General features: G+C 51.4%; 1 protein-coding gene across 1 annotated transcript; it reads right to left on the reverse strand.

Moving 5' to 3' along the window:
- Positions 1 to 76: 76 nt before the first annotated feature.
- GLOD5 (glyoxalase domain containing 5) lies at positions 77 to 5,538 on the reverse strand. The gene is made up of 4 exons (XM_044277382.1): positions 5,403 to 5,538; positions 5,173 to 5,322; positions 2,255 to 2,410; positions 77 to 528 (listed from the first exon to the last, which is right to left on the reverse strand). Exons 1-4 carry the CDS (start codon positions 5,532 to 5,534, stop codon positions 391 to 393), a joined length of 576 nt encoding a protein of 191 aa, XP_044133317.1. The 5' UTR covers positions 5,535 to 5,538; the 3' UTR covers positions 77 to 390.
- Positions 5,539 to 12,524: the final 6,986 nt, after the last annotated feature.

Consider the following 12,524-nt stretch of genomic DNA (forward strand, 5'->3'; position numbering starts at 1 on the left):
TGTATGAACTGAGGTCTGGGGATCAGCGGCGCCATTACTTATGGGCTGCGGGTCAGTGATGCGATGCTCTGCAGACTTAGCACCAGCAGTAATTTATTTAAAATAGAGAAAACAGGAAGATTCCAGCTTTGTATCATTAATGCTGCAAACTGCAGGAGAGGTGTGGCCCCCGGGGGCCCGTCACTGTACATGTCTCCCGGTGAGTGTGCCCACTGTCCCGATCTCAGTCTCACAGCTGAGGGTTTGTTACATTGTATCTGTTCTAGACAGGTTGGATACATTGTGCCTGCACTGATACATTGTAACAAACGATCAGGACAGGAGCACCTGACGCGTGGACCATCTGGACCGGACACGACTGTAACAAAGCCTCTGCTGTGGCTCATCTCCTCAGGGTCGCTCGACGTCGGTCGCGTAGTTGGAGACTTCTATTAGGTTGTGATCAGGATCCCGGAAATACACGGAGTGGATGTCGCCCACAGCTCCGGTCCGGGGCACCGGGCCTTCCTCTACCTGGACGTTGCAGGCCTGCAAGAAACGTACATCTGTGAGCGCAGCGGGAGCGATGCTCTGCAGCAACAACCGGGAACAAGTACAAAACTCATCCAACAGGAAGGGCGGGGGGCTCCGGGCAGTAGGTGCGACCCGGGGGGGAAGAGAGATTTAGGGCTCATGAACATATTTTTTGTCCATGTCTGTTCCGTATTTTTTTTCTTTGCGCCTGTATGCAGGACCATGTTAAAAAAAACAAAAAAGGAAATGACTGCGTGTGCATTCCGAATCTGTATGTCTGCAAGCCTGTACCACACGTCCTATTCATAGACATTGTTACAATGGATCTGCAAAATAACGGACGTCACGCGGATCCATGAGCCCTTGTCAGAAGGGACGGCAGTTTTGTGCCAATTTTATCAAATGTCGTCCCGTTAACCGGCGCAGAGCGTTCAGGATCACGTCTCCTGGAATCCCGTGAGACAGCAATAAATCCTCCCGTTAAAGGCTCATGCACACAGCTGTAAAACGCCAGAAAAACGGATGACATCCGTGTGACGTCCATGTTACATCCGTTGTGCCAATGCCTGTCCAAAAAATAGGACATGTTCTGTTTTTTTGTGGAACGGACTTGCGGACACGTAATGCACACAGTCATTTTCATTTTTGCGGCACCATTGAAATGAATGGTTCCACATATGGGCTGCAGAAAAAAACGGACACGGAAAGAAAATGTTAGTGTGGATGAGCCCCAATTACCATGTGGCTGGTAACGCCTGAGTTTCCTCTAACCCTTCAGGGCCTCACCCACTCCGCTCAGAATGCGCCAGCTTCCAGGGCCTTTCATCCTGGTGCTGGGCCCCGGCTCCTTTGGTCGCCGTCTGCCACAGTCCCGAGCAGCGGCGCACGTGACTTTGATGTATGGGTGAGGCCCCGAGGGGTTCGCTGATCTGTGGGACGGGGACTGGCTGTGCCTCGGAAGAAGCAGGACTGCGAAACTCGAGTTGGGTAAGACGGGATTGCAGAGTCAGTGGATCTGGTGGGCCGTCCACAGGACCGACACCTCGCACTTGGCGCCATCCTCTGTGGAGTGGACAGAGCTGGTAACTGCAGCGCTGCTTCCACTGAAGTCAATGCCTGGAGATGTAGCTGTGGCTCCGCTGCGGACCATCTGATCGGTGGGGGCGTCGGACCCGCTATGATCAGATATATGATGGGTCAGTCCTGTAACAAACCCTCAGAAGTGTGAACAGGATGGGGCCCAGCAAGTACTAAGAGAAGGCCACCATAGGGTTAATGAGCCCAGCCTCATGCACATGACCGTATGTATTTTGCGGTACAGAACAGCACTATCCTTGTCCGTAATGCGGTCAATAATGGGACAGGTTCTATTATTTTGCAGAACGGAAACGGAATGCACATGGAGTAACCTCCGTTTTTTTTGTGGACCCATTGAAATGAATGGTTCCGTGTATGGTCCGCAAAAAAAAAAACGGAACGGAAATGGAAAGAAAATACGCTCGTGTGCGTGAGGCCGGATTCTACACTGGAACTGTGGTCTCCAGCCACGATGGGGGTTGTAGTTTTACTTGGAGGCGACTGTGATCAAGAACAATAGAAAACATCACCCATCATCAGCAGCAGTCATGAGTCCTAGCAGATGATGGGAGTGATCCTGGAGTGGCCGATCCATGGACAACTGCTCCAGCGTTCCCAGTCTGCTGAGGGTCGGGATAGTTAACTCTTTCACCAAGTGACAGACCTGCAGATGTTGCAGCACGGTGCGGAGGGGGGTCTCGGTGATCAGACACAGGTCGGCGGAGCCCGGTTTGGGGTGTCTTGCCTTCGGCTCAAATTCTTTCCCAACTTCATGGAGGTTAATCTTATGTATCCCGAATGTCAGCGCCTTCCTGTCCCCCTGAGAGAGCAAAACGTCATCAGCCAGATATCGGGACGGGGCTCGTCAGTAAGACTGCTGCCTGTCAGTAAGACCCTCGGGCATAGCCTCCTCTACCTGTCAGTAAGACCCTCGGGCATAGCCTCTGCTATCTGTCAGTAAGACCCTCGGGCATAGCCTCCTCTGCCTGTCAGTAAGACCCTCGGACACGGCCTCCTCTACCTGTCAGTAAGACCCTCGGGCATAGCCTCCGCTACCTGTCAGTAAGACCCTCGGACACTGCCTCCTCTACCTGTCAGTAAGACCCTCGGGCATAGCCTCTGCTATCTGTCAGTAAGACCCTCGGGCATAGCCTCCTCTACCTGTCAGTAAGACCCTCGGGCATAGCCTCCTCTACCTGTCAGTAAGACCCTCGGGCATGGCCTCCGCTACCTGTCAGTAAAACCCTCGGACACAGCCTCCTCTACCTGTCAGTAAGACCCTCGGGCATAGCCTCCTCTACCTGTCAGTAAGACCCTCGGGCATGGCCTCCTCTACCTGTCAGTAAGACCCTCGGGCATGGCCTCCTCTACCTGTCAGTAAGACCCTCGGGCATAGCCTCCTCTACCTGTCAGTAAGACCCTCGGGCATGGCCTCCTCTACCTGTCAGTAAGACCCTCGGACATGGCCTCCTCTACCTGTCAGTAAGACCCTCGGGCATGGCCTCCGCTACCTGTCAGTAAAACCCTCGGACACAGCCTCCTCTACCTGTCAGTAAGACCCTCGGGCATAGCCTCCGATACCTGTCAGTAAGACCCTCGGGCATAGCCTCCGATACCTGTCAGTAAGACCCTCGGACACAGCCTCCTCTACCTGTCAGTAAGACCCTCGGGCATAGCCTCCTCTACCTGTCAGTAAGACCCTCGGACACAGCCTCGTCTACCTGTCAGTAAGACCCTCGGACACAGCCTCGTCTACCTGTCAGTAAGACCCTCGGACACAGCCTCGTCTACCTGTCAGTAAGACCCTGGGACACAGCCTCCTCTACCTGTCAGTAAGACCCTGGGACACAGCCGCCTCTGCCTGTCAGTAAGACCCTGGGACACAGCCTCCTCTAACTGTCAGTAAGACCCTGGGACATAGCCTCCTCTACCTGTCAGTAAGACCCTGGGACACAGCCTCCTCTGCCTGTCAGTAAGACCCTCGGACAAAGCCTTCACTGCCTGTCAGTAAGACCCTCGGACACAGCCTCCTCTGCCTGTCAGTAAGACCCTCGGACACAGCCTCGTCTACCTGTCAGTAAGACCCTGGGACATAGCCTCCTCTGCCTGTCAGTAAGACCCTCGGACATAGCCTCCTCTGCCTGTCAGTAAGACCCTCGGACATAGCCTCCTCTGCCTGTCAGTAAGACCCTCGGACACAGCCTCCTCTACCTGTCAGTAAGACCCTGGGACATAGCCTCCTCTACCTGTCAGTAAGACCCTGGGACATAGCCTCCTCTGCCTGTCAGTAAGACCCTCGGACACAGCCTCCTCTGCCTGTCAGTAAGACCCTGGGACATAGCCTCCTCTACCTGTCAGTAAGACCCTCGGACATAGCCTCCTCTGCCTGTCAGTAAGACCCTCGGACATAGCCTCCTCTGCCTGTCAGTAAGACCCTCGGACATAGCCTCCTCTACCTGTCAGTAAGACCCTCGGGCATAACCTCCTCTACCTGTCAGTAAGACCCTGGGACACATCCTCCTCTGCCTGTCAGTAAGACCCTCGGACACGGCCTCCTATCTGTCAGTAAGACCCTCGGACACGGCCTCCTCTACCTGTCAGTAAGACCCTGGGACACGGCCTCCTCTACCTGTCAGTAAGACCATGGGACACAGCCTCCTCTACCTGTCAGTAAGACCCTGGGACACAGCCTCCTCTACCTGTCAGTAAGACCCTCGGACACAGCCTCCTCCGCCTGTCAGTAAGACCCTGGGACACTGCCTCCTCTACCTGTCAGTAAGACCCTGGGACACAGCCTCCTCTGCCTGTCAGTAAGACCCTGGAACACAGCCTCCTCTGCCTGTCAGTAAGACCCTTGGACACAGCCTCCTCTACCTGTCAGTAAGACCCTGGGACACAGCCTCCTCTGCCTGTCAGTAAGACCCTGGAACACAGCCTCCTCTGCCTGTCAGTAAGACCCTCGGACACAGCCTCCTCTGCCTGTCAGTAAGACCCTGGAACACAGCCTCCTCTGCCTGTCAGTAAGACCCTCGGACACAGCCTCCTCTGCCTGTCAGTAAGACCCTGGGACATAGCCTCCTCTGCCTGTCAGTAAGACCCTCGGACACAGCCTCCTCTACCTGTCAGTAAGACCCTGGGACACAGCCTCCTCTGCCTGTCAGTAAGACCCTCGGACACAGCCTCCTCTACCTGTCAGTAAGACCCTGGGACACAGCCTCCTCTGCCTGTCAGTAAGACCCTGGAACACAGCCTCCTCTGCCTGTCAGTAAGACCCTCGGACACAGCCTCCTCTGCCTGTCAGTAAGACCCTCGGACACAGCCTCCTCTACCTGTCAGTAAGACCCTCGGACATGGCCTCCTCTGCCTGTCAGTAAGATCTCTGTGTCAGTAGCAGGTTCCAGTCTATTGCAGATCAGTGGCCCCTACAGTGGAGGTGGGGGCCCCTCGGTGCGGTGCTGGCCTATCTCTCCTACCTCGGCCACTTCTGACTGTACAGAGGGATCAGCAGGAAAGCTGGGAGGATGCCCGGAGGGATGGCGGCCCTGAGGGCACAGAGCAGTGGGCACCGGGCATCGGTCGTACCTTGAAGGTGACCAGGCCCATGCCCAGGACCCGGGTGTAGAAGCCGACCGTCTGCTCTATGCTCCGCACCGTCAGCACCAGGTGGTCCAGGTGTTTTATCCGGAACGGGGCCGGGGAGTCCGAGAACAGGCGGAGAGTCCGAGGGGAGACCTGAAACGGCAGCAATGCGGATCAGCTCACTGCTCTCCTGAAACCCTCTGTGCTGCTCCTTCCACTGGGGCTGGTATTACCTGGGCTCTGGGCAGGAGCAGGCGGCACAGGGGCAGCATGGCGTCCGGAGCAGGGAAGTGACTGGGGCGCGAGGGGTTTCCCTTCAGTATTTTAGACTTTTTACTTCCTGGAGGAGGAGAAATCACCCCCATTCTCCGCCCGCTGCATGAGAGGAGGAGTAGTACATGGCAAAGAGAGCGTCTCCTTATATACAGCGCTCCATCCAGAGACCGTCTCCTTATATACAGCGCTCCATCCAGAGACCGTCTCCTTATATACAGCGCTCCATCCAGAGAGCGTCTCCTTATATACAGCGCTCCATCCAGAGAGCGTCTCCTTATATACAGCGCTCCATCCAGAGAGCGTCTCCTTATATACAGCGCTCCATCCAGAGAGCGTCTCCTTATATACAGCGCTCCATCCAGAGAGCGTCTCCTTATATACAGCGCTCTATCCAGAGAGCGTCTCCTTATATACAGCGCTCTATCCAGAGAGCGTCTCCTTATACACAGCGCTCTATCCAGAGAGCGTCGCCTTATATACAGCGCTCCATCCAGAGAGCGTCTCCTTATATACAGCGCTCTATCCAGAGAGCGTCTCCTTATATACAGCGCTCCATCCAGAGAGCGTCTCCTTTTATACAGCGCTCCATCCAGAGAGCGTCTCCTTATATACAGCGCTCCATCCAGAGAGCGTCTCCTTATATACAGTGCTCTATCCAAAGAGCGTCTCCTTATATACAGCGCTCCATCCAGAGAGCGTCTCCTTATATACAGCGCTCCATCCAGAGAGCGTCTCCTTATATACAGCGCTCCGGCCAGAGAGCGTCCCCTTATATACAGCGCTCCATTCAGAGAGCGTCTCCTTATATACAGCGCTCCATCCAGAGGGCGTCTCCTTATATACAGCGCTCCATCCAGAGAGCGTCTCCTTATATACAGCGCTCCATCCAGAGAGCGTCTCCTTATATACAGCGCTCCATCCAGAGAGCGTCTTGCACATAGCCACTTACTTTGGGGGTCATTTTGGCGCTATAAAAACCCATGAGAGAGTACTACAAAGGTTTTACTGGCATGGAGTGTATAAGGAGGTCAGATTATACTGTGAGCCGTGCCCCACCTGCCAGATAAGGGCCCCGACCTCACATTTCCGGAGACCCTTGGTGCCTCTTCCCATTATTGAGGTACCTTTTGAAATAATTGTGATGGATTTGGTGGGTCCCATCGTTAAGTCGGCTAGGGGACACTAGTATTTCTTGGTGGTATTGGACTATGCCACTCGCTACCCGAAAGCAGTGCCCCTACGAAACATGGCGGCCAAAAATATTGCTCGAGTTGTTTTTCATGTTCTCCCGCACAGGGATCCGTAAGTAAATTCTCACAGTCCAGGGTACCCCCTTTATGTCAAAGGTAATAAAATAATTATGTAAATTGTTTAAAATCACACAAGTACGTACATCCGTATATCGCCCCCAGACAGACGGGCTGCTCGAGAGATTCAATAAGACCCTGAAGCAGATGTTAAAAAAAGTGGTAGAAAAGGATGGTCGGGGCTGGGACTGCTCCTCCCCTACCTTATGGTTTCCATCAGAGGGGTGCCCCAGGCTTTCGCCCTTTGAGTTACTATATGTCCGTCACCCATGGGGTTTACTAGATGTGGCCAGAGAAACCTGGGAGACCGATGCTACTCCCTATAAAAGCGTCATCGAACATGTGACTCAAATGCAAGACCGGATAGCGACCGCGATGCCCATAGTTAAAGAGCATCTGCAAAGAGCTCAGAAGGCTCAAAGCAGAATCTACAACAGATCTGCCAGGGTAAGGGGCTTTAATCCCAGGGACAGAGTCCTGATCTTAATTCGCACTATAGAGAGTACGTTTCTGGCAACGTGGCAGGGTCCCTACGAGGATTGTGGAAAAAGTGGGCGAGGTGAACTATAAGGTGCACCAACCAGGAAGGAGAAAACCCTTCCAGACTTACCACGTAAATCTGATCAAGCCGTGGAAAGATTGGGAATCCTTGGTGGCCACACAGACCATGACTAAGGAGTGTCGCAACCAAATTCCCCGGTAAAAATTAGTGAGGCACTGTCAGTGCACCAGAAACAAGAAGTAAACAAGGAGACTTCCGCTGTGATGCTGTCACAACCAGACAGCTGAGAAGCTCTGACAGAGGCCTTTCAGAACCTCCTCCTTGAGTTTCTGTGTTGTGGTATTCAGCTCCTCCTCTCCTTAGCCTCTCTCAGCTGTCATGTGTTGGACTAATTGCTTCCCTTTAAATTCTTCCCCAGAAGGCTTTTCTGGGCGGCTTATATTTCTTCCTGGAGTATGTGTGCTTGCCCATCTGGTTCTCCTCTCCTCTACAAAGTTAAGTGTTATACTGTTATCTGTTATTTTCTGTTTGCTGGATCCCAGGTGACCCTGACTCCCTCCGTATCTTGTGTAGGGAGCCGGTGGTCGTGTCCCCTCACTATTGTAGGGTGCTCAGGGGTTATATAGTCAAGGTATGTGGATATGCGATCATCCACCATTCGGATCTATGCATAGGCTGATCAGCCAGGGAAAGTGCCAGGTCTTCTACAGGGGTCTCCCTTTTGTTCCTTAGCTTTTGGATCCAGCGAGTCGTTTATACATGTTGTTTTGCCTTGTTACCTGTACACATTCCGTGACATTATAAGCCGCCAAAACCGTCTCAAGCATGGATCCGGTTTCACTTTTGGCTGAACGCTTCCAGGGTCTTTCATTGGAGGTAGCTGACCTCCGTAAGACTTTTTCTCAGCTTCAAGTGACCGGTTCAGCTGGCGTTCATGGAGCTTGTTCTGAGCCTAAGATCTCGCTCCCGGGTTACGTTCTCCGGGGGTAGTGAGAATTTTGTGCGTTTTAGAGAGGCTTGCAAACTCCATTTTCGCCTTCTTCCCCTTTCCTCTGGAGATGAGGAACGGAGGGTGGGGATCATTATATCGCTGCTCAGAGGTAACGCTCAGTCCTGGGCCTTTTCGCTGCCGGAGGGGGCACGGCCTCTCCGTTCAGTGGATGAATTCTTTTTAGCCCTGGGTCAGATATATGATGATCCGGATCGTATTGCGCTGGTGGAGTCTAGACTACGTCTCTTATGCCAGGGTAAACAATCCGCAGAGATATACTGCTCAGAATTTCGGAGATGGGCAGCTGATACTGGTTGGAATGATGCTGCACTCCGAAGTCAATTTTGCCATGGTCTTTCAGAGGGATTGAAAGATGCATTTGCCTTTCATGAGAGGCCTATTTCTTTGGACTCTGCTATGTCTCAGGCCGTTCGTATTGACAGGCGTCTTAGAGAGAGAGGAGAGATCTCTCCTTCATGTCATACTCGGTCCCAGGACTGTGCAGCGGTCCCATTCTGTGCGCAGGGGTCTCAGTCGCTGTCAGCCCCTTCTGAGCAGGAGCCCATGCAGCTGGGTTGATTGCTTCTGACAATAGAAGATTCAGCCCGCATGGGACGGTTTGTTTTTGTTGTGGAGGTATTAATCATTTGGCAAATATTTGTCCCTCTAGGAGATTCAGGCAGTTCTCTGGGTATAATAAAGAAACAAAGAGGAAAAAATCTTTGAAAAATGTTCCGTCTGTTACTATTGGCAGGGTTGAGGCGGAAATTGAAGGTTTTCCGTTTGCTTGTAGTTCCCGTTTTGTCCTGCCGGCTAGGGTGGCGCTAGAGAGCAAGAACATTTTTTGTGAGATTTTTGTGGATAGTGGAGCAGCGGTCAATCTCATTGATAATCAATTTGCGATAACTCATGGTTTCCAGGTGTGCGCTTTGAGAAAGGATATTCCTGTTTTTGCTATCGATTCCGCTCCACTTTCTCAGAAATCATTAAAGGGCATAGTTCACAATATCCGTTTAATTGTGAGTGATGCTCATGTTGAGGATGTGTCATGTTTCGTCCTTAGCGGTTTGCCCACCCCTCTGGTGTTGGGGCTGCCCTGGCTCACTAAGCATAACCCTACCATTGATTGGCAAGCGAGGCAAATAAATGGTTGGAGTGACTTTTGCAGAGAGAATTGCCTCATGACATCTGTTTCTGAGGTTGCTACTAAGACTGTACCATCTTTTCTCTCTGAATTTTCGGATGTCTTCTCTGAGAGTGGAGTTCAGGATTTGCCCCCGCACAGGGAGTACGATTGCCCTATTAATCTCATCCCAGACGCCAAGCTGCCTAAATCTCGTTTATACAATCTTTCCCAACCTGAGAGGATCGCTATGCGTGCTTATATCTCTGAGTCTGAGAAAGGGACACATACGACCCTCGAAGTCACCTGTTGCCGCTGGTTTTTTCTTTGTTAAGAAAAAAGATGGTTCTTTAAGACCTTGTCTGGATTTCAGGGAGCTGAACAGTATCACAATTCGTGACCCTTATCCGCTTCCTCTGATCCCGGACTTATTTAACCAGGTTGTTGGGGCTAAAGTCTTTTCCAAATTAGATTTAAGAGGGCCATACAACCTGGTCAGGGTCAGAGAAGGAGACGAATGGAAGACGGCCTTCAATACCCCTGAGGGCCATTTTGAAAACTTGGTTATGCCTTTTGGTTTGATGAATGCCCCAGCCGTTTTTCAGCATTTCGTGAACAGCATTTTTTATCATTTGATGGGAAAATTTGTATTGGTGTATTTGGATGACATTTTGATTTTTTCTCCCGATTTCAAAACTCATAAGGAACATTTACGTCAGGTCTTGCTCATCCTGCGGGAGAATAAATTATATGCGAAACTGGAAAAATGTGTGTTTGCGGTTCCAGAAATTCAATTTCTGGGGTTTCTTCTCTCCGCTTCTGGTTTTCGCATGGACCCCGAGAAGGTCCGCGCTGTGCTTGAGTGGGAGCTTCCTGAGAATCAAAAGGCGCTGATGCGTTTTTTGGGCTTTGCCAATTATTACAGGAAGTTCATTTTGAATTATTCTTCTATTGTTAAACCACTCACTGATATGACCAGAAAGGGGGTAGATTTTTCTTCTTGGTCAGTAGAGGCGCGTAAGGCTTTTTCTGATATCAAGGAGAGTTTTGCTTCCGCTCCCATCTTGGTGCAACCTGATGTTTCGTTACCCTTCATAGTTGAGGTTGATGCTTCTGAGGTGGGTGTGGGTGTGGTCTTGTCTCAGGGTTCCTCTCCTGCCAATTGGCGACAGTGTGCCTTTTTCTCAAGAAAACTCTCCTCCGCAGAGAGAAATTACGATGTGGGAGATAGGGAATTGTTGGCCATCAAGTTGGCTTTTGAGGAATGGCGCCATTGGCTAGAGGGAGCCAGACACCCTATTACCGTATTTACTGACCATAAAAATCTGGCCTACTTGGAGTCAGCCAAGCGTCTGAACCCGAGACAGGCCAGATGGTCGTTGTTCTTTTCTAGGTTTAATTTTGTTGTCACGTTCCGCCCTGGAGTTAAGAATGTGAAGGCAGATGCCCTGTCACGTTGTTTTCCGGGAGGCGGGAATTTTGAAGACCCGGGTCCCATTTTGGCTGAAGGTGTGGTGGTCTCTGCTCTTTTTCCTGAATTGGAGGCAGAGGTGCAGGCAGCCCAGTCAGAGGCTCCTGATCTTTGTCCTCCTGGGAGGTTGTTTGTGCCTCTCGCTTTAAGACACAAGATTTTTAAAGAACACCACGATACGGTCCTTGCTGGGCACCCGGGGGTAAGAGCCACACTGGATCTCATCGCTCGGAGATTCTGGTGGCCTGCGCTTCGTAAGTCGGTTGAGGGTTTTGTGGCAGCCTGCGAGACTTGCGCTCGTGCCAAAGTCCCTCATTCACGGCCATCAGGTTCTCTCCTTCCCTTACCCATTCCTTCCCGTCCTTGGACACATCTGTCCATGGACTTCATAACGGACCTGCCTCGTTCCTCGGGGAAGACTGTGATTCTGGTGGTGGTGGACCGATTTAGCAAAATGGTGCATTTCATCCCTTTTCCTGGTTTGCCCAATGCTAAGACGCTGGCGCAGGCATTTGTTGATCACATTGTCAAATTGCACGGTATTCCTTCAGACATAGTCTCTGATAGGGGCACGCAGTTTGTTTCCAGATTCTGGAAGGCTTTCTGTTCTCGCTTGGGGGTTCGGTTGTCATTCTCTTCTGCTTTCCACCCGCAGTCGAATGGCCAGACAGAGCGCGTCAATCAGAATCTGGAGACATATCTGCGCTGTTTTGTGGCAGAGAATATAAGAGGATTGGTGTTCTTTTTTGTCCCTTGCTGAGTTTGCTTTAAATAACCGTCGTCAGGAGTCCTCTGATAAGTCACCATTTTTTGGTGCATATGGGTTTCATCCACAGTTTGGGACTTTCTCGGGAGAGGGGTCTTCTGGTTTACCTGATGAGGACAGATTCTCCTCGTCTTTGTCATCTATTTGGCAAAAGATTCAAGATAATCTAAAGAGCATGAGTGAGAGATATAAGCGTGTGGCTGATAAGAGACGTGTGCTTGGTCCGGACCTGAATGTTGGTGATCTGGTGTGGTTGTCTACCAAGAATATCAAATTGAAGGTTCCCTCCTGGAAGTTGGGTCCTAGGTTTATTGGGCCTTACAAAATCCTGTCTGTCATCAATCCTGTTGCCTACCGTCTTGATCTTCCTCAGACTTGGAAGATCCATAATGTTTTTCATAAGTCCTTATTGAAACCTTATGTTCAACCCATTGTACCCTCGCCTTTGCCTCCTCCTCCGATTATGGTTGATGGGAATCTTGAATTTCAGGTCTCTGGGATTGTGGATTCTCGTCTTGTCCGCGGTTCTCTTCAGTACCTTGTTCACTGGGAGGGGTATGGCCCTGAGGAGAGGATGTGGGTCCCAGTGACGGACATTAAAGCCTCTCGTCTCATCAGGGCTTTCCATAGGTCCCATCCTGAGAAGGTGGGTTCTGAGTGTCCGGAGTCCACTCGTAGAGGGAGGGGTACTGTCAGAACCAGACAGCTGAGAAGCTCTGACAGAGGCCTTTCAGAACCTCCCCCTTGAGTTTCTGTGTTGTGGTATTCAGCTCCTCCTCTCGTTAGTCTCTCTCAGCTGTCATGTGTTGGACTAATTGCTTCCCTTTAAATTCTTCCACAGAAGCCTTTTCTGGGCGGCTTATATTTCTTCCTGGAGTATGTGTGCATGCCCATCTGGTTCTCCTCTCCTCTACAAAGT

The sequence above is a fragment of the Bufo gargarizans genome, chromosome 1 (assembly GCF_014858855.1).
Source record: "Bufo gargarizans isolate SCDJY-AF-19 chromosome 1, ASM1485885v1, whole genome shotgun sequence".
In the NCBI taxonomy this organism is placed as follows: domain Eukaryota; kingdom Metazoa; phylum Chordata; class Amphibia; order Anura; family Bufonidae; genus Bufo; species Bufo gargarizans.

What these genes read in the sequence shown, in the direction of transcription:
- GLOD5 (XM_044277382.1), bottom strand. Translation starts at nt 5,534, where the DNA reads ATGGGGGTGATTTCTCCTCCTCCAGGAAGTAAAAAGTCTAAAATACTG. An exon ending in TGCTCCTGCCCAGAGCCCAG is followed by an intron (nt 5,323 to 5,402) that starts GTAATACCAGCC and finishes CTGCCGTTTCAG; the next exon opens with GTCTCCCCTCGGACTCTCCG. An exon ending in CCGTGCTGCAACATCTGCAG is followed by an intron (nt 529 to 2,254) that starts GTCTGTCACTTG and finishes CGTTTCTTGCAG; the next exon opens with GCCTGCAACGTCCAGGTAGA.